The sequence below is a fragment of the Anopheles maculipalpis genome, chromosome 3RL (genome assembly GCF_943734695.1).
Source record: "Anopheles maculipalpis chromosome 3RL, idAnoMacuDA_375_x, whole genome shotgun sequence".
NCBI classification, from domain to species: Eukaryota; Metazoa; Arthropoda; class Insecta; order Diptera; family Culicidae; genus Anopheles; species Anopheles maculipalpis.
The window spans coordinates 70,577,932-70,602,853 of NC_064872.1; the positions used below are offsets into that span (position 1 = coordinate 70,577,932).

Genomic DNA, 24,922 nt, shown 5'->3' on the forward strand with positions numbered 1-24,922 from the left:
AAAGGAGGGTAAACAATTCTAGCCGAATTATTGTCCCCCAATTGTAGAGTGTTGGGGAAAATGATGCTACATCGTCATGGTGTTAACATTATCGTTCTGTTGACGATAGGCGAAACATAATGTTGGTGTCCTCAGGGAAGTTTACTTTGTTTCCCCTTCATTGATCAAACACACAATGTGCCATGACAAACCAAAATTAACTTCAAACTGATGTGCTCAGAACCGATGTAAGGATAAGATAAATATAAACAAAGCAATTTATTGTCTCATCTGCGGAAATCATTAATTTGCCTTTGCTATGATTCATTTCATTTCATGTATTTCAGATGTTTGCACTTGGCTATAAAAGTAGTTTAACAGCTAATCTTAAACTAATCTAGACCTAAGCAATACACAGAATAAATTGCAACATTTGACAAAAAATAAGAAGAAAACAAAACAGAAAATATGAAAGTGAAGAAAAAATTGGGAGACGATTTCGAAGGGCGCGGGAGGGAACATATAGAGGGATTTGCATGAGCTGGAGCATCGATGCAATGAAGGACGCAAGACCAAGCAACCGGCAGCTGTCCTCGTAGCACTGCCCTGTGCCCACAGCAGAGGATCGATCGCCAAGAATTTTTTGGAGAGCAAACCTGGTGAATGACCTTTATTCGATCAATGTGGATTCTTGCCGACGGGGACCAGATAACCGAGCAATACTCCAGCTTCGATCTGACCAGTGAACAGAACAAAGTCTTCAAACAACAAGCATCGGAGAAGCCACGGGCCACACGTTTAAGTACACCGAGAGTCCTTCTCGACTTGCTGGGATTCGAGATTCGAGATTCGGAGAAACTGTATTTCATTTTTCCAAGGATACGTTGGTTAGGCAACACGGGCACCAATCTTCACACGGCAAGACCGGAGTTCTAATCCCTTTTGCACTGTTGTTCTGCAGTGAGGAGTGATCTTCCAACTACGTGGTATCAGCAACTCTAGAAAAGCCACTCGATGGCCGGCTTGACTTAGCGAGCCATTAAAAGAAAGAAGATGGTGTCCAGATTTGACCCCAAAATTGTGTATGTGGATTCTCCACCTTCAACCAACATCGTAATTGTGTAGTAAAATTGTAAAAGTGCACAATAAAGGACGTTTGTCTCAGGACATAATACCGATCCAGGAAACGACTATATTCTTCGAAACTACTGGTGTAGGTACTTCGGTTTATATGCTCTAAAATAATCGAAAGAACCGACACCGGATGGATAAAATCAGATTACAAGAAAACATAGACAAACACACGTACACAAACCCGTACCAATTGTTTACGATGGCCATTGTGAAAAGATGTAAAATTGTGCAGAAGGACACTCTTCTATGCGTAGTTTGGAGCGTTTTCCTTTTGTGAATAAAAAAAAAAGGATCCCACTTTTGAAAACCCGGTCGACCGATTTTTCTCATTGCCGAACATTTGCTCACTGCCCCGCTCGGTACAGCCCCGCTACCATCTCTTTGCGCCAGTAGCTTCTGACCTCCGAAAAATGGATACAACACCACTTACCAACGATCGACACAATGACACATACACACACACACAAATGTTCGGCAAGTGTTGTAAGACTTTCAACAAGACCTAACAGCATAAATGTACAATGTAAGTGTTGTTCGGAATCTTGTTTTTTATTCTATCATTTCTCGTCCCAAACAACATTTTGCTCGTTATGTCCTGGCCCTTGTGATCTGTCGGTGTGTCATATGTCCTCCAATTTGCATATTCAAATATTCGCACATCCTTTTCTCATTTGCGGAGTGCAGCAGCTCGATACACAATCGTGCCCGTGTCGTGTCGTGTGGGTGTGGGGGGTTTTTTAAATGTAAAACATTTTTTTTTGTCGAAGAAATAAAAACGGAACACACAACACAAAAGCCAATAGCACCTCAAAGGTATGACACCAAATTTTTTTTTTTTTTTTTTTTTTTTTTTTTGTTAAACATCATGGTTATTGTAAGTAAAATGCAAAATAATGTTAAAAAGCATGCAAACGACGAAATGGACACACACTCTCTCTCTCTCATCCGACATGCATACTTCGGAGGGCGAGAAAACAAATGCTTTTGCAACCGTAAAACAACCGTGGTGGCCCAGGGGAGCACAAACATCAAGGGTCCGGAAACTAAAAAAGCAAAACGATAAATTTTTATTATCATCGTCAATTACATCTGCGATATGCGGGTGGATAAGGGCTAGTAGAGGGAGAGGAAGCAAGAGAAAAAAAGGCGAGAGGGAATGCATAGTTCGGAGGGAACATATTTTTGCATATTTTACACGACCTGTACCAAATTTGGGCAACATTCGTTCGTCTGATTGTTTTACACCCTCACACAAGGGTCGGCTGTTTCTCGACTGTCGATTTTAAAACGGTGGAAAATAGGTTAGTTTCTCGTTTTCCCGTTCCACAGCACCATCGGTAGAGGTTAGAAAGCCTCTTGAAACTGCTTCTAAAATCTAGAATGACAGTTCAGCCGTCCTACACCACCGAAAAGCGGCCCGAAATCTACCGAAAAATCGTTATCAATGTTCTTGTTCCTCCACTCACGATCGATAACCCGGTCCTTGTGTAGCAGCTTTGGCTCGCTTGCCGTTCTAACACTAAATCCCTTTCGTGCATCGTCTATATCCGTGCTTTATCCACCCTTTCACACTCTGACACTCGGGTGTGCTTTCGCTTTAGCAACGTTCCAAACATCGCCTCCACACACCGAACCCTGTAGTTGTGTTTCGTGGAAAAAATTCCACAAAAAAAGGATCGCTTTTGCCCTGCTTTCCCCCACACGCAGAGTTTTCGCGACCCAACACAGTTAACGGATATTTATGGTTATTAACTGGGTGAAATGACAGTTTTGGTGTTCCGTGGGGTCAGTTTATTTGGCAAATATGTGATCCCAACTACTATTCGTGCGTTCTTTGCTGTGTTTTGTTTTTCCAGCAAATCTCGCACAATCACCACACACGGCGTCGGAGCCACATGGAGAAGGTTTAGAAGAATGAATATTATATACTGGAACAGGTTGCAGAAGGTAAAGTTTGCATAGTTGTGGCTAATTATTTTTTAAAGGTTGATTTTGATTATTTAACTCGTATCGATCGGTGGTTTGAAGATCAAATTTTTCATTCAGTTTCTTTGTTCATTGATAGAGGAGGCTAGTGTATAAAGCGTTACAAAGAAAGAAGGACAAGCATTGCAATCATTACCAGAAAACCCCAATCAGATGACTGTTCTCTAAAGCAAAGAAAATGGAGAATAGTTGAACGAAGCATTTATAAATACAATTACAGCTCATTCACCCCAACATCCGGTTAATTGTACGTAAATTAAAAAAAAAACGAAGTCATCGTCCCCTATCACGCTACATTTATGCATTCCCTTTTGTTGAGAATCATATTGTGAAGTTGTGGTAAAAATGATGAACTCCGAACTCACCATGAAATATCATCATCCTGTCTGTATCATCATTACCATCATCATTTGTGGTTGGGTGGCTATATTTATTGGCTAAAGAGGATACACAATTGACCGTGCGAGATGCGAGGCAATCTCCGTATACAGGATGACACTTACAGCCACCATTCGTCGCTATCTGCGGTTACCCCGCACCACCGCTTAGACATTAAACACTATGTACTTATGCGTGTCGATCGGGTATTTTGTGTGTGTGTGTGTGGCAATGTCACGCCCCACACAAACACACACTGGCACAAAAATAGTGGATAATGTTTTTTTTCCTTCCTTCTTATTTCATCCCTTAATTCCCCACTTACCGATACCGCAGCAAGCATCGGTTGCATCGATCTGATTCATTATGCAACGGGTTACAATTGAATTGCTGTCGTCGGGTTTTGTGGGTCTCTCTTTAAGCCTATATCTCGGTTGTGATAGATTCTGTACGCTTGCCTGCCCATAAATCATACCATTTTCCTCCCTTTTTCGATGGAAAACCAACAACGAAGTTGTGGTTAAATGAATGCCCATTTATGCACGGCAAGGGGAATGCGGGTGTGTGTATGTGTAGAGCACGGAGCAGTATGAGAACGATGTAATGTGCTACCGTAACCATCTATGCATGTAACTTGTAGCCCCGAACTGAACGACCACACACAGGATGATGGTGGGAAATAGGTTGCACTTAGTGGTGGTAGGAAGGTTCCTGAACCCCACAGAAAATTGGATAATGATACAGGAATTAACGAAATTATCACAGTCGCACGGGTCGTGTTGGTTAATTCGATAATAGAGAAGACCATAAGCTTCTGCCGAAAGGGATCGAGACTGGGGGGTGTCGCCAATTTAGAACAATTTAGGGAACAATTGTTCGATTGCATGAGAGCTTGTTTGGCCTGCACTGAACTGGATTTTGTGGAAGCATGATGAAACCCGACAAAGATATAGTTTTCTAGTATAACTGATGAAAGAGATCCTGCTAGACTGCCATCATAAACTTGCTTCCTTTGATTTAGTGGGTTATCTCTCACTACGGGACAATGGTCTGGATGGGATTTGAACTTCGGTCCTGCCGTGCGAAGACCGCCGTTGCAGTCGCCTACACCATCGGGCCGTCTCACCCATTGGACATGTAAAAACTCACAAAAATCTATACCAGCATCTGTTTTCTTGCAAAAGTCGGATTGATATGGCATCGTAGGTCACTTACCTAAAACGAGAGAAAGAGATAAATAATTAAATTAATAATTTATTTAAGAATGTAATCATTAACTTCTTGAATCACAAAATCAGGCTCTTATGAGAATCAAAACAATGAACTCAACCAAAAAGAAAATTAAAGCAAATTATCAAATGAAAAATCTTGATGTAATAAAACAGCAAAAAGGCTATTTCAAAATTAAATGACAAACAACTTCCTTGGTAAAATTTATTCAACTTTTTTTTTTTGCGCAATCCCTTCTTTACGCTTAACGCTTCACCTGCGGAAGATTCAATCTTCTCACAACCGATGTAATGTACCGTAAGTTAGTGATTTCATTAGGAAATTCTTTCCCTAAACTTCAGGTGGGATGAAGTTTGCTTTTTTTCTTCTTCTGTTCCTAACACAATCATCTCCCTCGAAGCCAACCCATCTACCTACCATAAAATTACATACAAAAAAGGTCTCCTCATTTTACTGAGACACTAAACATCAAAAGGCAGGCGCAGTGGGGAAGCGACAGTAAAAGTGCACCACTCCTTCCGCTGGCTTAATCAGAACGTGAAAGCAAATTCGCAACGCATCCCGGAGTGTCCGAAAGGAAATTTTTGCGAAACAGGGTAACGCAGCAAAAAAGCAACCCCCAAGAATGTGTCCCGACAAGAACCGTCACAAGAAAGGGTCAAATCATAAGCCCCCCCCCCCCCCCCCCCCAAAAAAAACAGTGAATAAAAAGGTTAAGCATTGCTAGGCAACTTTGGCGAGTTGTGACTTTTACGACTCAATATTCACGGGATATTTGTTTGCAGGGGTTTTTTTTTGTTTTGTAGCTTATCCCCGCTTCTTGTTCTCCTGACGGTTGGAAGGTTGCAAAGAAGTCGTAAACTAAAATCACGACACGCTTCAACTTCTTTCGTGAATCAATTACCGTAATTCCAATATCACACACAACCTGAACCTGATATCGTTTTCGTTTCGTTTTGTATTTTAACGTACGATTTAGGGCAAAGCGACAGGGATCAGTGTTTGCCCGCTGCTCGACTGGAACCATCAAACCCATTGAACTCTGAAGTCCAATACCAATTCATAACACAGTTTACGATTATTTCTTCCCGACCCACTGGACCAGCAGGGGAAGTTTCGGTCTGTTTTAGCTTTCTGTGACAAAACAAAAGTTTAAGAAAAGTAGACCGAAACCATACGAAGGTTGCCCGGAAGTCTTCGTTGCGTTTCCCACAGAAAGAAGTAAAGCCAGCAGGTGATAAAAATAGATAAAAAATCGTCCCACTCAACGACGCTCTACGACGAGAGAGTGCGCGCATATAATGGAGCCCTTCCTTGACCATAATGTGAAGCTCATTAGTGACATTTTCGGTTTGCCATGGCTAGTGAGGGTAGGAAAAAAAAGTCGAATATTTCACCCTCTAACGAACCAACGCGCCACACTTCGTCAGCTTTCATCAATCTTTGCAAAAAGCAGAAAACACATCGCACCGAACTTACGGCGACCTCAATGAGTTCTAGGCAAACGTGTCACTCTTTCGTTTCGATTTTCCGGACAGATTTTCTACATCCGCAGTAGGAGAAAAACGTTTAGCCCGGTTTTTCCACGGGTCATGCCCGTTAGTTAGTTAGTTAGCACTGTGTCAACATGATTGTCCACCGTAACCCAAGTGGACGTAAATCTTACTTTTTAAATGTTTTCCTTTCCGGTTTCCCCAAGCGCGCTCCCTACCGGGGTTGGGGGGAACAGTAGGAAAATGTTTGTATGCGTCAACAAAAGCCAAGACTAACAAATAATCAATCACTGCCATCGTCAGCCTGTGGTTATCTTTCTTTCGTCGATGGGTTCATTCAGCGCCGGTCAGTCACAAGACGTTGGTTCTGAGGTCACCAGCACCGGGGTAAGTTTTTCATTTTGTTTTGTAATAAAAGGTTCACCACAAGAGAACTAGTGCGGGGGGAGGGGGGGGGGGTTCATTTAGCACACACAAGCACACGTTCTCTTCGCGTATATAAATGATAAAGGAAGGAATTTCAATAGGAGATTCCCCATTCTGTAAAGCTCTCGCTGATTCCATCGAGATTGTGCGCCATATCGTTGGGGGTTTATCTTTGCCATCGGCTGACGACTCACAGCACCAGCGAACGTGCCTTGACGCGAATACGAGCCGAGCCATTTTGCTATTTAATATTCTTATCCCGGTCGAAATCTTCACCGTAGCGAAATGGCGGTGTTTTTGGTCGATTTTCGTTCGCCGGTAGCGCGATTCCAAATCGATGCCTGTGAACGGCAACAGTAGCAGTGGCGCGCTTCCAAAAGCCATGGTGTGAATTCATTTACACAACCAACACGTGAAAATTCTATTACAATCGTTTGCCTGCGGTGGTACAAACGAAATCGAGCCTGTACAATACATGCGGAGGTTAAGTAAAAAAAAGCGAAATGAAACCGAGTTCATGTCATATTCCAATTTGCAACGCTAGATAGAAATACGCCCACAATCATGAACAAGAATTTTGAGGGAGTAAAGCATAGGAAAGTTGGGTGATTTTTTTGGTAAAGGAAACTCAATTTATTGATAAAAAATACAGCAAAACAAAAGAGGACTTTTGCGTGCAAAGTGGTACTGCAAAAATCACTACGAAAATTCAGCCAGAAAAATAAGCAAACGAAACATTTGATGAAACAAATGGACTGAAGCATGCTTGCTGACAAAAAAAGGATCGCCAACACAGCATAGCCGAAATACATACAGAAAGAACGCTCTAGACGGCTCCAGACGGCGTCGTGCGCTGGGAGGAACTTCAAGAAACCGCATCATGCAATTTCCAGACACAATAAAAAAAAACCCCCCACAACATTATCAAGACTAACCCGAACCTGATTCCGTGTTAAGAAATAAAAGAAGGAAAACTCGATCAGCAATCTGTAGAAGGATTCTCGACTATTACTTGACACAGAAAAAAAAAAATGCACACCCAACCAACCAATCGATTCGTTCGCACCGAATTTTGTGGAATATTATTTCCAGATGATTTCCGACACCTTTCCGACACCGGCAGCAGCAATAATACCCGATTTGATAGCGTCGGGACGATGATTTCGATCGAAATCATCGAAATCTCACAGCCCTTCGTCGAACGAAATGGCCCGTATGATCGAAATATGCTTCCCGCTAGGCTGGTGGAGCTGCTTGCGGTCAAACGCGGCCTTGAGAATCGGTGAGGATTGTGCAAAATTGTAGCCGAAGATCTTCCAGGTCCTCCCAGATTCCCCAGCCAAAGGAGGACGGTGAATTTTATTACCCTTCCTTGGGGTTCTGTATTGCAGCGTTGAATCGATTCTGACTTTATAACTTTCCACTCGAATGGAACGAATTCATGAAGCGAAAAATGATGTAATTTGATTGTGTGTGTGTGTGCTCTATTTTTTATGCTTCATCTGCATGTATACATTTTAGGGTCCGATTAATCTTCTAATAGCAGGGTTTCGTAGGAAAAACGAGCCAACAAAATCACAATCTCAATAAAAAAGCAACCAACAGCCTTCGCCACATCCTATTATTTTCAAGCATTAAACATCCGTAAATGGTTTCCGAGAATTTACATTTAACATTCAACTTCAAGATGATTTTGACCGGTGTGGCTTTGTATGTACGATTTATGACCCTAACACCGGACGAATGTATAAATCATCATCCAGCGACCAGACGAGAGCGGGAGATGAGTCTTTGCGCTCCATTTTTTTTTTGTGGTCATTCGAGTCGAGTGCTTTCTGAGGCGAAAACGACCCACAACTGAGGCCCCCTGTTTCCCATGCACCGTAATCTAATCTAAGCAGACGTTTCACATCACAACAATGTGACCACTGTCCGGGGAAATGCGTCTAACGGTTGGTGAAACAATAAATGTCGAAGTTGTGTGGAGTTGTAAGCGGGACACACTGCTGCGTGGCATAATATTTCGACTATAAAATATTCCTCCTATCAATGGAGGACGTAAAGAATACCGCCCCGATCGCCACATACACACACACACACACACCTACCTCAACGAATACCACCACTTGATGATGACTTCCCGTCGGACCAAATTTAGGAAACAATGCATCATCGGACATAAAAATGGCGAGGTTACGTGTCGCTATGTTGCTGGGCTTTCAATTCTACACCGTACAGCGGATGAAATTGTTGTGCAGGAATATATATAAACGAGAACCATAGGGCCACCGACCAACAAGACGGTGACATTAAATGTTGATGGAATTCAGAAAACAAACCACGTCCGAAAGCCCGGAAACCACCGGAAGCCGGGTCCGCACTCCCCCCCTCATCCCCACCACATTACCACACACGTCACTGTGCTTCTCCCCCGCTAGGTTCCAAAATAATAAAAAAAAGATGGTTTCCATTTTGAAACACCTACAAAGTGGGAGGTAAACCTCAAACACAGTGTAAAGCGAATGGGAGGTTTTTTTTTTTTGGTTTGGCTTGGTGATGGTACATGATAGTGATAATGCGGCGGTGTCAGTATCAATTGACCCCTGAGAGCACAGAGACCAGCGCATAAGCTAAGCGCTCCGGGGACGATAGACACCACGGAGAATCTCCAATTACATTTTGATGTTGTGGTGGTGGGTGACCACTGTTGCGAATTGTGAACGGAAATATGAGCGTCAGACTCACTCGCTCTCTCTCTCTGCTGGCCATTTGGAAAACAATACCCCAACAACGAGACCAAACGGGTCTGCCGAATCGGGGAGTGTGTGCCGAATATGATCGACATTGATGATGAAGCGCCAGGCACTTTAATGGGTTGCTCAAAAAAAAAAGCAGACAACCTGTGGGGGAACATCAAATGCATTTTGTCCGGTGGCCGTTTGTGAATAGGTTAAGGCTGGTATGTGGATGCAACTGCTACTGAAGAATATTTTTGTTTTAAGCACATCGAAATCTCAATAGTCCGACATTTGATAAAGTGACATTAATTTAGAATTCGGTCACTCAACACTCGGTTATAACACGAGAAATTTTTTTATCGTAGAAATCTAATTTCTGCATCAAACAAAAGGTTTTTTGTTTTTCTTTTATCACAATATTCAAGAAAAAATTATTTGTTTAAGTACGGATGAATTGAAGCAATTTTGTATGCCTCTCATAAGCTGCTGCACAACTGATTTATTCACTTCAGAAGCCAGAGCTTTATTGGGATTTTATGAGCTTTATTTAAAAGCAAAACACACTTTTCCAGGCACTGATCTTCATAAACTGTCGAGTTCATAGATTGATTTGTTATAATGGTTTTTTTATTCAGCCAAATGAAGGTCATACCCTTCGAAGTAATCCCCTTCCGATGTAATACACTTCTTCCACCTCTTCTTCCACTCCTCGAAGCAGGTGGAAAATGCGGATGCTGGGATGCCCTTTAGTTCCGCAGTCGCTGCGGCTTCTATCTTCTCGATAGTGTTCAAAACGGTTCAAACGGTGTTTAACTTGTTTAACAGGCAGAAGTCGGCGGGTGCTAAAACTCCCTCAAAATGATGGCCGTATGGGAGGGCGCATTATCGTGGTCCAAAAACCAGCTGTTGTTCAAACAAATCCGACCGCTTTCGCCGGATGGAGGTCCGCTACCGCCGCATTACGCTTGGATAGTACTCTTTGTTCACGGTTTGGCCCTTCGGAAGAAATTCCTTGTGAACCACGCCACGGTAATCAAAGAATACTGTCAGCATCACCTTGATTTTCGACCGGCTTTGACGCGACTTCTTGAGCCTCGGCTCATTCGGGGAACACATTATTCTTCGACATAGATTCTTCAACGAACGCGTTTATTTCATTGCACAAACAAAATTTGATGAGTGCGCTGTTGCTCCACAAACTTGGCCATGGTAAATATGGACAAAAACACTTGGCGCAGCTCCGAAAACCAATTGTCACTCCTAGCCGGATTGATTTTGTGACTTGAAACGTGGCAGAACTGTCAAAAACATACATATCGAAAAAATGAAAAATAAAAACAAAGAGCTGCTTTTGGCGCGCGAAATTTGACATCCAATGTCACCTTACTTTTCGGACAAAGTAGTATTTGTCCTGTGCTGTGGATACATAAATTTTTTGGCCAGAATTCTGCCTGAAATCTAGTTTTTTGTACGTTTCGTCATCAATAAGTGACCCATAATTTTTGGGGCTCGTTCAGAGTTCTGTTTGGTGGCTTTCAGGCACGAAAAGAGCGGTAGTCTGCACTCAATCCGATTCTTCTGGCGGTACTTATGCTGCACTGTATTTTTTTCAATATCCCCATACGAAAGTCCAAGTTCAAGCTTGTAACGATCTCAACATCTTCCAGTTCATCTGACATTGTTCCTGTTCGACGATTTTTTTTACCATTCTAGACACGCTTTGACGTTTCCGAAACCGTTTCAAAACATATTTAAAAGTAGAAGAAGCCTTGTTAAGGGATTTTTTCCTATTTATCTCCCAGATCAAGTTGAATTTTCTCAGTGGATGTGCACAATTGATTGTCTACAGTGCAGTTCCATCGTTAATAAACCACTCCATAAGAAAGAAGAATGATCCAATACCTACTCATAGATGTAAAAAAAATCCATATAGCACCACTGAGGATTCTACTATACATAAAATAGATTGACCGAATTCTAAATAAACAGTACTTTAATAACTGCTGCTGATATTTTGAATGAGAACCATTATTTTTTGTTTCATTCAAAATTAAAGAAGATTAAATACGAACACAAACGCAGGCAAATGAAAATAGCCGGGTTTTGTTTTGGCCGTCATATTAAACGATGACAGACATTTTATGGCGGACCAGCAGCAGCATAGCGGAACAATTGTCCACTATCATAAAGACTTTCAGTATAATTATAATCATCCGATGAATAGAGCTTATGTTGTCATCTCCGCCAACCAAATATGCCAAACGACGGAATTCTAACCGAAACATCACATCAAACAAACAAAACCAACAAGTCACAAAACAGCGAAGGAACATCGTTTCCCCATGGGAGATAACGATTCTTACAATTCCATCAAATCCAACAAACACAAACCGCATCTAAAGGAAACGGTCCAAATACACACAATTTCTGGACAGTCTTTAAGCGATGAGTGCGTCAAGGCTGCTACTACGCCACGCACGAAAGATAGACCGGCACAAACGTCATCATCCCTCTTTGGCTCGGCAGCACTGAACCAGCAATAATGAGCAGTAATTGGGTGGAAAAAGTAAGACATTCGGGAGAGTATTGCTAAAACTTGTCTTCGTCATTCCAAAAACGGAATATAAAGCGCTACAAAAGGACGCGCCTGTACTATTCTCCAACAAAAAAACGATGAAGATAAAGCTGCTGGAAAGGAATTTGGTGACTTTTGGTTTTTTTTTTCTGCGGAATGGAATGTGTGTGAGTATTTGCAGTGTGTGTAAAGCACACGCTTGCCCGATCAGTTGCGTTCTAACCTCCAAAACACACCATACGAAAGTCGACACAAACACTATCATCATCAGCATCCGACAACTTCGTCAGCAGCAACCATCATCATCATCCTCAAATTGATATTTATTGTATTGACCTCTGACCATCACTGAAGCAGCGTTCGTTCCTTCTGTCGCTCGCAAGAACAAATCAACCATTTTGTGCTGCTGATATGTTCGGATCGGTGCGAGCAGGATGGACAAAGATGCTCAAAGAGGCATCGGTTTTTCGATGGGTAAGGGTATAAGGTGGATGATTTTCCTCTCCCGCAAGCGACTATGGGGACTTTGGAATTATGATGACCTCTGGCGCTGCCAAACCGTCGCCAAAACAACCGCAAAAGATGATTGAACACGTTTTGCTTGATAGCAATCGTACGAAATTATACGCACCAGTGACACAGCATCGGACGGCGGGAATGACACGAAATCAACCGAGCGTGTAAGATAGCGAAGAAGTATTTGAAGAACAGCAGCAAAAGTATTAAACATTTAGTGCAATGATGTGAACGATAGAATATCTTTGTGTGTTGTCTTTATGGTTGTATTGATTGGAACTTGCTCAGAACTCGTGCATGAGGTAGAATAATGTCTTAAATACTGCAGGGGAACAAATCCATAATTTTGTGTGCCGTAGGAATACCATTCAGTCAGTCACTAGGTCACTGATCAATCTAACGCCACTTGGCAGCGAAAAATTCCACCACTCCAAGCGAAACAACATGCGACCCATCAACCCATATAAACATAAACATAACGCTCGGCAACGACAAACTCCACTACCAGCAGTGCCCAAACTAAACGCCTGCTTCACCCTGGGTACCTAGGAACGGCATAAACATTCACCATCGAAACACGTCTGTGCGCCTTTGGTCATTGAGCTTTCGTTCTCGTACGATGATAATGGCGCATGCAGTGTACATGCAGAAAATGGTTAGTTTTTCAAAGAAAAAACTAAATATTTATAGAAGAACTAATCACGGCCCGGTAGAACTTTTACACCCGCAAATTCCGGGATGCATGTACACTCTGGGATGCGAGCAAACTCCGAAATCCGAAAACCGTATTGCGAATAACTTAAGATAGCAATTTTCAACAGTCTCCTTGATTACAATACACTTTCTTCTACGAAATGGCCGTGAAGTATGGAACCTTTGCTCGGTTGTATATGTGTAGTAGTTGTCACAATTTCTTGTCGGCTGCCGTGGGTCTTCAAATTGTTTCTTCGTCCCGGTGAATTGAAAATAACGCAAAAACGCAAGATGTTTAAATTCGTCATTATTATCGTTGCCAATAATCTTACTCGTACTAATCTTAACTCAAATTAGTTGATGCTCTGGAACGTGCCAATAGGTAGTGAAGGCCCGGTAGGAGGTTTTCAAAAAAGGGTCCCGATTTGTGGTAATAAATTGTTGTGGTATTTCTTCTTCATGTGATTGTGCTGAAATTCTAGAATCTGTATTTGTTCATCGCCAACTTAATACTTACGTCTCCTTGGTCCAATCACGTCTACGCTCCAATCCCTCCTCTTTGGGGCGTTTTGAGAATAATCGCAAAAATTCACATCACATTCCCATCTAAATGTTCCTTGGAGCGATTATTGCTTTGTTCCAAAATATGTGGCTGTTTTTCTGAACATTTAGTCATTATTTTTGAGGCTTCTACAGTATCTTTTGGGTCTCAAGAAACTGGTTCTTCTCCCGGGAAGTTCAATACATTTGACTATCATTGCATCCCTCAGAACATTCACACAGCGCTACTTAATCTTAAGCTCTGTTTTTCGCTTGGTCCTAATCTATCCTAGAGACGGATCTTTCTAGAAGCGAATTGATCGGTAGACAGAAGATGCTTGAAGTCTCTGTTCGTTTCCCTAGTCTGCTCATCGTTGAAATATGCCTCAATAATTTGATCCCCGCTAGCATGGGAGCTATAGCAATGGTGGAGCGGATTAAGAGGACTTTCACTCGGTTTTCCATGCGCAATGTATTTGGTACTTCTGGCTCAGTGTCGCCGTCGTATCCTGTACGCTGTCACTTGCTGAGTCTGAAGCCTTTAGAATCTTGACGCGCACATGGTCAAGCATACCGTATTGCCTCCCTTCTTCTTAGTGCCATTGATGTTCCTTCCTCACTCTCATCCATTAATCTTCACGTACCCACGCACCGTGTTCATTTTCGTCCTCCGCTTGCGATTGCATCAAGGATATCTTCATTTTCAGTTTCATTACATATTTATAATTAACGTTAAACAAATCATAACACTTGTAGCGATAGGGTAGCGCATCCTTCCTGTACGAGCATTTAGATATAATTTTGAAAATCTTCTTGCTGAAAGCTACGACTGCGTAGATTCTTTGTCCTTACAGAGCAATCTCCAAAAGCTGGTAATTTTTTAAGGAGGTGGATGAGTTACAGACAGCATACTTTAAGGTTGGCTGACTGAATTCCGAGTGATGTAAAATCGATTAGTTTGGTCGAGAATTTGGAAGACAAACAGAAGCATCTTCACTGCAAACAAGCCTCTTAATTCCGTGTTTCTTGACTATGATGACGGTCGATGACGCTGACGAGCAAATGTGCATAAACATTCAACAAAAACGCAGTCATCCCTCCGCAACCAGTGTTGACGAATTGGAGATTCCGCCTCCGATTCATGTTGGTGTTTTAATGATTATATTTTTCTACTCGTTACAGCTGACGGAAAATGCGTCGCTCAATCTCAACTCGCTCACAACTGATAGGATTATATTGTGATTTTATTTTGATTTGTGACTAGCGCGTAAGCCACAACAATCGCCGAGATGCAGAATTAATCAGCTGATACGCGACCCAGCCTCGACCGACGGCTTATTAATTCATTTATGTTAATCTACAATATTAATAAGATGATCTTACATATAAAATTAGCTCTCCTTGACCATCCAATATAAGGAAGGGGTTTTAATGTTGGTGGTGATGTGTATCCATCAGCTGCCTTAATGATATGCACACAAACACCAATTTCTATGTCACCGATAAACATCCTCCTTGTAGACGTTTAGGATGTGCTGAGATGGGGGGGGGGGGGGTTCGCTTCTCCTTGAATATTGAATTTGACGGAACGGAACAAACTCGCCGATGCTGCAAACGCAAGCTCATCTCAATAAAAACATGAGACGTCGGCTGCGGGTAATGGTCATTTTGTCTCAGTCGTCAGCCGGTTATCAGCGATCGAAAGGCAGAGCAAAGGCAAAACCTCGTTTGGCCGTCGATTTGATGACTGACCCTTGACGTGCTTCCGAACAAACGGCCGGTCGACCGGGTTTTAGGTCAGCCGCTGGTACGGTCGTTTCGCTTTAACGGAACGGATACCCGGCGAAAGTTATCGGTAAACAGAGAGCGTCACACATAGGCCTGCAAGAAGAGCATTTGAGTTGTCTTTCCGATGCGGGCTTTTTTGGTGGATGGGATTTATCTGTCCAATTTTCTTCATGTCTTCATACAGAAAAACAATTCTTGATGGAAATGGTCGATGTTTTCTCCTCAGAATTACGCCATGTTGTTACTAAATTGAAAGCCACAGTCAAGACACCGCCAACGAGAAAAACGGTTCCAAAATATAACCCAAAAAACAAACTGCTGCGGTCGCGGCGCGATCAGTTACGATAACCTCGACCTTTTTCGACGCGCGCCATGGATTTCGGGGTCAGGCTGGACGTTCTATCAACTGTACCAAACATCGTCGTTCGGCAAGCCGACTTCAACCTTCAAGTTTTGGCAAACAGCACACAGTAAAGCTGATTATCAGACACGCATTGTACGCGAACGGTTGGGCAAGTCAGTCCGTCGCAGCGATACGGCCCGGTCCATTAGTGTTGCTGTGTTATGTTGCGTTGTACCCCCCCCCCCCCCCCCCCCTACACACACACTAAGCTGCTAAAGTCGAAGCAAACCGATGCTCATCTTCGCTTTCGTTCACTTCGCGATGACAGCCCAAGAGCATCACGACATTAGCCAACAACAGTGCAGATCATTGTCGTGACACAAACGTTCGATAGACAACACCGGCTCTAATGCTCATTAATATCCTTCCTCCTCTTGCACCGCTGTTGGTTCGACACATTTTCGCAGCAGGTAAACGAATAAAGCACAGCATTCGACAATTCGGCCGTCGGACACAGGCGCTTCCTGCTGATTACGTTTCCCGCCATTACGTGCGCCTGCTTTCGGTCAAGAGATTGTCTTCCTATGACGTCCGAAGAAAAATGGACAAAACGAGCAATCGGACAACGCCACCGCGTCATTTGAATCTTGGTCGCGTTACACGGTGTGTGTACGGAGGAGCGATATGGCGCGAAGCGCGCGAAAGGAATTCCTTCTAATGGTGGTGGGAAAATTTTTATCACACAAAAACCATTTGTGCACGGTTTCGTAGGCAAAAGTTACGCAATAAAACTTCGCTCGCTCGAATATCGTAAATTGGCGCGCGATCCCGTTCCTCCGTATTCACTCTAAGGAGGCGGCCAGGCTCGCCGAAAAAATCGCACAACAGATATAAAAGCGTCACTTCAAATCCTTCCCCGACCCGTTGGGTACAATTAATGAAGGTGATCTGTGCTGTGAAGCTGAACATATTATGTTGATTTTCGGCTCCGCAAAGGGGTGAGTTCTTGCGCTAAGTACTTTTGCTGTCAAACACAGCCAAAACTCATATTTAAAGACGTTGACACAGTCGAAGTTATAGCGTTTTTTCTTTGCGGTGGAATAATACAGAAAGAAAGAAAAAACAGACGAACACAAATCGCTCTTGTTAATCGAATTACAATTAGGATAATGTTTGCCTTCCGGCCCTTTTTTTATACACACACGCACACACAAATGCCAGACGCCATGCAAGACTTGCTAACGCTGGGTGTGGGTGCCTCGTACCAATTCAAGTGCCCATTTTTCCAATCAATTTCCCTCTACCAAACGTTTTTCTCGCCGGTTGATGTTTCGCCACCCAACCCTCCATGTTTTTCCGCTCGCTGCTACCATTCCAAAATCATCAACCACGCGTCAATTGGTACAGCCCGACCACCACCACCACCATGTGGATCATGTGTATTAGCCACAGCGACGCAAAACCGAAACAAAAAAGCATACGCACACGCACATATGTATAAACGATTTTTTTTATTGATTGCGGTTTAGTGCGGTTTGGCTTGATGTGATTTGTTTACAATCTCACCCACAGCTTACCCAAGCCACCCGCGCCCGGACCGGGAGCTAAATATAGGAAGTAAACATGGCACACGCACACACTTTGGTGTGGCACGAGAGCAAAACGGGATGGAGCTGCACGGTTTTTTACACAGCGCAGGAAAAATTGAGAAAAGCCAACCAAGTGTGTGTGATTTTGCTGCTGGATAAAGTCATAAATTTTCGTCTACCCGTTTGAGAATCCGGCTTACTTCGTGTACGTGATCAGTGTGAAGCTTCTAAGCGGGAAAATAGAACCCATATTGTTTGCTCTCTGCAAGATTAACTACATTGCGGAAAGCGGTCGGCCTTTTTTTGTTGTTGAAGAGATATGCTTCAAGTCCAGAAATGCTCAAAAACGGAATGCAGGCCGTAGGGGGAAGATAAGAGGGGATGCTGACGCTCGGGTACTTTGGGATGGCGGCGCGAGCGGGTCGCTTCTGTCGAGCGGATTCTGATGGTTGGCTTTCAATTGGTTCCAATTCAATCACAAGTGGGACGTTTTTTTACTGTTTTTAAGTGGAAGCAACGATGCGACTGAGTTTGGAAGCAGTTTGTGGCAAAGCTGCCAAGCGCTGCATGCATCCGTAGATCGACCGAAAAGAAAGATCCTCCCTAAGCATGATCTCATACCAAAGTTTTTTAAGTGTTGCTTAAGTGTTCCTGTCTTCTTATAACTTCTAGCAACAAAATCAATCTAGGTTAATGCTATAAAGTTCCCAAATGTTCCCCTTCAAAGCGTTCGGGTCTTCGCATTCACAGGCACATTGAAATGCAAATTAATGCTTACGAAATCTCCACCGTGCAGAGCCGAAATCAATGGCAAAAGCAACTCCGGTTTGTGAGCTCCGCTGCGTAACAGGGATTTTGGTATTTTCTCGCTCCACGAAGAGAACGAAACCAAACTCCACTGTTTTGCGGCGAGCTGGTCCAACACGGAACGTATCCCCAAAACAAGAACCTGTTTTTTTATAATTCCACCGAAAATGACCAAACCAGCAACGAAACGGCATCCAGAAAACGCATCATCGCCGAAAAGCCTGTACGAACGGGGGGTTTTTTTGCTTCTCTCCTCCTTCCTTGGGTCTCATCAGAAGCAACAGACAAAAGCGCATTTAGGTTGCGCAAGCCGATTTTCTAATCCTGTTACTCTGCCGAGACCCGAGGCGATTTAGATTAAAGATTTAAAAAATGTAAGCTAGCTCGTAAAAGTGAACGAATTAAACGAAACGCCTAAAACAATAACGACGATCATCGCTCCGAAGCGAAGGAACTGACCAAAGACGTTCGAGAGAAGATAAAAAAACGGAAGAAGCGTAGTAGAAAATGGGATAAAGAAATTGATTCCCATCATCCCCCAAAAAACGAATCAAAATGGAATGCAAACGAACCCGGGCGCACTCTACGACGCGGATATGACGGAATGGATAGGCATTCTCCCGTCGAGTAATGTCGCGAGTGTCAACAGTGTGCTGCGTCCATTACCGTGCCGGTCAATGAACCATCATCCCCCTTCGTTCAACAAAAAGGTGTGGACCGAGGATTGCCGGTTGCTGCATGCGTAAGGCAAGGGTAAACACACAAACAAAATACGACCGACCTGACCCAATTAAAAGCACAACAGCAAACCGGCCACAAAACGTGGTACGAATCGGAACAGGTACTGTGGAGGACCGCTTTTTTTGCGGATTTCTTCACGGGCCCATGTGAGGTGATCGAGGTGAAGTGGAAGATCTCCCACTAAAACTACGATCGCGATCCTTGCATCTCGATCGTGGCGCAGCTGACGGGACAAGGTTATGAGCAGCTTCGTTTTTACTCCGCCTCTGCCACGTGTTTTTTTCCCAGCGTGTGTTTTTGCATCGAGGGAAGAAAACGACAAATAAATCAAGTTCATTGCGAAACTGGTCGGATCCTCTTGTTTGTGTGCAAAAAGAAACCGTCAGAAACCGCGCTCTTTTCACTGCTTCCGTCCACGTTGCGTACCAGGGGTGGCGGTCTTGTGGTGGAAGAATTTCATGGTCAAGGAAAGATTGGAAAAAAGATACGCTTCGGTCTTAGGGCCCCCATCGCAGGATTCGACAGGTGATCGTCGAAAACCGGAAAGTTGCTTACAACTTGCATTCTTGTTGGCTCTGGCTTGGTTTTACACCGCGAAGAACACGATTTTGAACATTTGCCCTCTTTCAGCGCTCTGTTTATAGAACGTACCGAAGTTTTAAATTTTGTGCCTCTCACAAAATCGTCGTCAGCTGTCACCGCTACACGATCGGGAAGTGCTCCAATCAACTGAGAGAAGACGTTTATACCGTTTTTCACCTGTGCAAATAATGGGCGAGCTCACACGTTCGTGAGTGTGTGTGTTTGTGATTCGAATGCTTAAATGTGATCCCCTCATCCGGACGTCATCGTCACCGTACTTGGCATTGAGGGGATGCAAAAGATCTTCCCTCCACACAACCATCAAAAGTTCGACGTGAGCAGAGATGTTTGATTACTTCAGCCATCCCCTCGCCAACATCAAACCGGGAGTGCTTGCTTTCTTTGGCCTTAAATACCAAGCTGGCATGTTCAGTTTATAGTCTCCCTTCTCCCCTAGTCTGGTTCTCCACCTGTACACTTCACCAGATGACCGTAAAGAAACGGCCAAAGACGTCGACGTGTCTTTTTCGGTCTGTTTTTGTACTTCCGTTTTTTTTCCTTTTTTCGTGGGTAACTTGCTAATTTGTAGCGATTCTGAACGCCACCGAAACGAATGTCTCTCTCTCTTCATCATTTTCGGATGGCAAACCTTCAAAACTGTTCTTTTTCTACCCCTTTCTTACACTCGGGATGTTGTTGCCGTGATTTTAACGGTTTTTTATACATTTTACATTATACAAACCTTCCGTAATCGGACATTGAAAGGCAGGTGTGGGTGTAGAAGCTTTCCGTCCGTTCAAAAGGGACGGAAACAGAGCATCTAGCATCTATAATAACCTTCAGAAGGTGTTACTATGGATATAAACTGCTGCATAAATTTTATCTAGGGCGGTGTATGTGATGGTCGTGAGAGATTAGGTCCGCAAATAAATAATGGCCGTTTTGAAATCGATGGGGCCAATTGTGAACTGTGGCACGATTTTGACGTTACCAAACGTCATAAATCAAGCACGGGAATGACATAATCAAACTGTGTAAACAGATAAGTGATTATTTCGTGCGAGTAAAAGTTCCTAGTTCTTGAAAATGTCTGATTTTGAGCCGGATAAGCGTCACAGAATCATGACGGGAGACGAGAAGTGGATTTTGTTCAGCAATCCTAAGCGCCAAAAATCATGAGGATCCCCCGGTCATACCCCAACATCATCAGCTCGGCCGAACATCCATAGCTCGAAAGTTATGCTGATTATTTTGGTGGGACCAGCTCGGCGTCATCTACTACGAACTTCGGAAGCCGGGAGAAACAATTACTGGTGAACGCTACCGGAAACAATTGATGAGTCCAAGCCGAACACTGCGTGAAAAACGGCCAGAATACTCATCACGCCACGACAAAGTTATTCTGGTGCATAACAATGCTCGGCCACATGTTGCGCAACCTGTGAGAAACTACCTTAATACGCTCAAATGGGATGTTTACCACACCCGCCGTATTCACCAGATCTGGCACCATGGGATTTCCATCTGTTCCGATCCATGGCACATGGATTGGCTGAATTTGGAAGAAAGTAATAAATAATAATGGCCAAATAAAATTGCCACGAGTAAAAATAAACTTATGAAAAAAAAACGCCCGTTATTTATTTGCGCACCTAGTACCACCTAATGCCTTTAAAAAACATTGGACAAACCTTAGCTTGTTGGATTAATTTCTAGGATGTCTTGACGCACCAATCAAAAACACTTTTTTATATAATTCTTCTCCCCAACAAAACACTTGTCCCGAGTGGTTCCTTTGGAGCTTCATTAAATGTCGAACAAGTCCATCGTAATTTATGACACTTCGCCCAATGCTGGTGAATATGAACTTTCCACCCATCGGAACATATTACTTCGTTTCCTCATCATCAAACGATAGTGATCACGACTACCGCCGTACGAGCGACCTCCTCTCTCCGGGAGACAAACGACCAACGACGAAATGTCATCTTCCGTGGAAAGGTCATCTGCATTGCAAAGACACTGGTAGACTCTGCCGGACGCTACTTAAGTCTAGGCTTACCGAGCAAAAGGCACGGTGCCATACTGTGTGCAATTGGTAAGCCTACAGCAGGGAGCCTTACTTTGATCGTTGTATAAGAGGGCAACGTAATTCCTGCTCCTAATCTTCTGCTGCTCTGTGGTACTTCAAATACCCGACGTCCTCTGGAATGGGGTTGGAATATTTTATGCGATTTAAGCTACGGAATAATACAAGTTTAATACTGCCTTATTATTATAAGACGAGCATAATATGCTTCGTGTGATGAATGTGTTGGGTTGATCCTTCCGTTAAGCCCGTTAAGTTGACAGCTGTCTTTTGCTAGGCCACATGAAACATTTTTGTACGTACATCGTGTCCCTTTCACATCGATGCATGCATGATGAAGAATAATTTACCTTCTATCAAAGGAGATGAGTGTGTGTGTGCATGCTTCCCAATCAAATTGTGAGGATATTCTCCAATGTTTATGTATCAACACGTACGCCTTCACTTCATCTCTTCCAGGCTTTATGAAACGTAACGGCGAACCGTCAATGTACTTGGTGTTTGGATGCAAAGCACTAAAAAACACCATGACCGGGCATAAAAAAGAGTAGCTTAGCGAGCTTAGCGAATTAATTTGAAAGCCAATTCCATCGGCCCACTCAAATGGCTGGTCATGCACAATAGTGAACAATGTGCACTGTGTGCCAAAGTGGAGCACTCAGCAGCCTAATGTTGCGCAATCGAAAAAGAATTTTAATGTCGCGATTGATTAAATTTTCCGCTTGTATTGGGTGACTCAATTTTGAAGCTGTTTTCAGTAAAATGAACATTCATTAGCATTCAAAAACATTTTTTTTTTATGTTGATCTCTAAATGCTCCAGACAGAGTACTCTTCGCCCAGCTTATCAGTTCTACTTCGAGGGAGAGAGCAAAAACCCGACCATTATCAAGTGAAGTTATTGTGATGATGCCCGTGTTACAGACACTGCAATGGGAGGTTGTAACACTACAAAAACACATCACTAACAAGCCAACAGTTCACAGAGATCACACAAAATTGATAGTCAATGGACAGCTCTCGTTGTGTGCTACAGCTTCTGTCAATAATGAAGACTACCAGCCTGAGATGAGATGCTACTTCCCGACCGGGGACCTCTCCAAGGTGATAAGACATAAACTAAAAGCCTCCAGCCCGTAAAACTTGCACGAATGTGTTGCTTTTAATAACAAACGTACTCCGCGCGATCGTAAATATCCACCGACAGACACCAGGTCTAAAATTTGCATTTGACGACCCGCCGCGCTGCTCGCTGAGCATTCCACTGGGAGTTGGAAATATATTCTACACATCTCGCCATGTTCCCGCTGGAAGGGAGAGCTGATGCATTCATTTAGCCGTGTCGTTCGTGGTCGGGTCATGGCTAGCACTTCTGCTCCGCTTTAATGCAACCCCTCGCGTCTGTAAAAATGTGTTTTAATCCATTCCCTAAGATGCGCACGGCCCTCATATGCACACGCTCGCCTTGCTTCACCAAATCGTTAACTAATTCCGACACAATGAGTCAACGCATCAAAACGGAACCCGTAGCCGTGGCCTTCTCACCATCCCTTTCGACGGATGAGACAACGGCAACTCGTGATCGTGATCGACATGGATTCCGGATCCCCGCAACGGGCACTCGCTGTCAGCTGGAGTCAGAGCCGCCACCACAATGTTCGCCCCATGGTGTTGGTGACGGTGGCGTACACGAATACCTTTTTGTAGTTATTTTTAAAGGTGCGACAGAATCTCCACAGGCACGTAGACAAATAATAATCTACCGACGATCACGATCAACTCTTCAACGATCGCTCCCGTCTTACATGCGTTCCAAAACACACAGCAGTTGAGGGTTCATTTCGGCTCTTCTGCCGTTTGGCCTCACACTCGTTTTGCGAAGAAGTTGATGATCGTAATTGTGTGGCGAAGATCTTCGTCAGCCCCGGGGGGTGTTTTTTGTTGTTCGTTGCATTCTACAGAAGGCATGATGCACCACCACGACACGCCACGCGGACAACGATGTGCAATGATGCGCGCCCTTTTAACTCCCTCTTCGTTGGGGCAACACACAAACATTCAATCATGTGCATGTGTGTGTGTGTGTGAGAGTGTAGCTGGGGAGAATTTGAGGGGGAGAATGTAACAGGCACAAAGAATGAAGATCACATGGATGACGAGGGAGTTGTGTCGGCGATGTTGGGTGCTTTGCTTTGGGCGCAGTCAACCGCAGCCGCGTGCAAAAACACATGACTATCTTGTCGAGACAGGGGGTTTTGGTGAGAATTTCCGTTTGGTGGCCACTTTCTTTTGGAGCCGTGTTTGCAACTGACTGCTTATTGAAGGGCAAAATTCGCTTTTTTTGGAAGCAAACCAGAGGGTTCTTTGGCTTTTGGCTTGTAAATTCGATATTCTAATGAATTGTAATAATGCCATCAGTATACAGCGACATTGGCGCAGGTACTTCAATCAACGAGGTAGACTTCAATCAGCGGACTCCTGTCTATAAAGTTGTTATGATGTTACTAATAAAGAGACCAATCTTTGGTAAGGTATGCAGCAGGATAAGTAAATCCTGCCGAGGAGGCGTTTGTCAAAAACCGTCTGACAAGGACAGTTGATCCTTCCGGAAGTGTCAAACATTGAAGGTAGTAGAATTCTGAAACTATTCAGATATTGCTGAGGTTTTTGCCAAGAAAAGTTTGTTGGGAATGATAGCAAACTTTATCCCGACATTATTTTGTTTGTAGAAGAGCATCTTGCACATGGGGAAATGACTTTTAAAATATGGGTAAAATTAAGCTAAGAAAGCTAGAAATGACAGACTAAGACCTTTTGAAAGTTTAGAGCCAATGAAGGAGAAGAATTCAATAATACGATCAATGATGAGCAAATCGTCTAATGTCCTAATTTCGGACTTGACTGGAGGTCCCAAGCAACTCCGGCAGACAGTAGCAAACCTACACCTATTTTTCCCCAACTTACCGGAAAGTACATTCCCTGGGGATGTAGAAAGTATGGTCCGGAGCCCCACAGTTTGACGGCTTTTTCGGTGATCCCTTAGTGCATAAAACCGATGTCGTCCAGCACTAAGCGCGTAAGCTTTCGGGATGGGGCTGGTGTGTTGAGGATGACTTTTTTGTTGTTGCTGCTGCTGAGCCTGTGCTCCAAAAAACTTCAATCACACCCAAATCAGCAAAAGCTGAGCGGCTCACGACAGACGGCCAAAATTTTCCCTATCCCCAGTAATATTGGGATGTTGGATGAAATCTTCTCGTTATTAAACTTTCCAAACAAAACGAAAAAAAGAAACTAGG

General features: G+C 43.5%; 1 protein-coding gene across 1 annotated transcript in view; it reads right to left on the reverse strand.

Moving 5' to 3' along the window:
- LOC126561669 (AF4/FMR2 family member lilli-like) overlaps nucleotides 1-24,713 on the reverse strand; it is a 145,902-nt gene extending 121,189 nt beyond the window's left edge. The window contains exon 1 of the mRNA XM_050217958.1: nucleotides 24,591-24,713. Coding sequence (XP_050073915.1) covers nucleotides 24,591-24,602 — 12 coding nt within the window. The 5' untranslated portion in view covers nucleotides 24,603-24,713. The remainder of the gene's footprint in view (nucleotides 1-24,590) is intronic.
- Nucleotides 24,714-24,922: the final 209 nt, after the last annotated feature.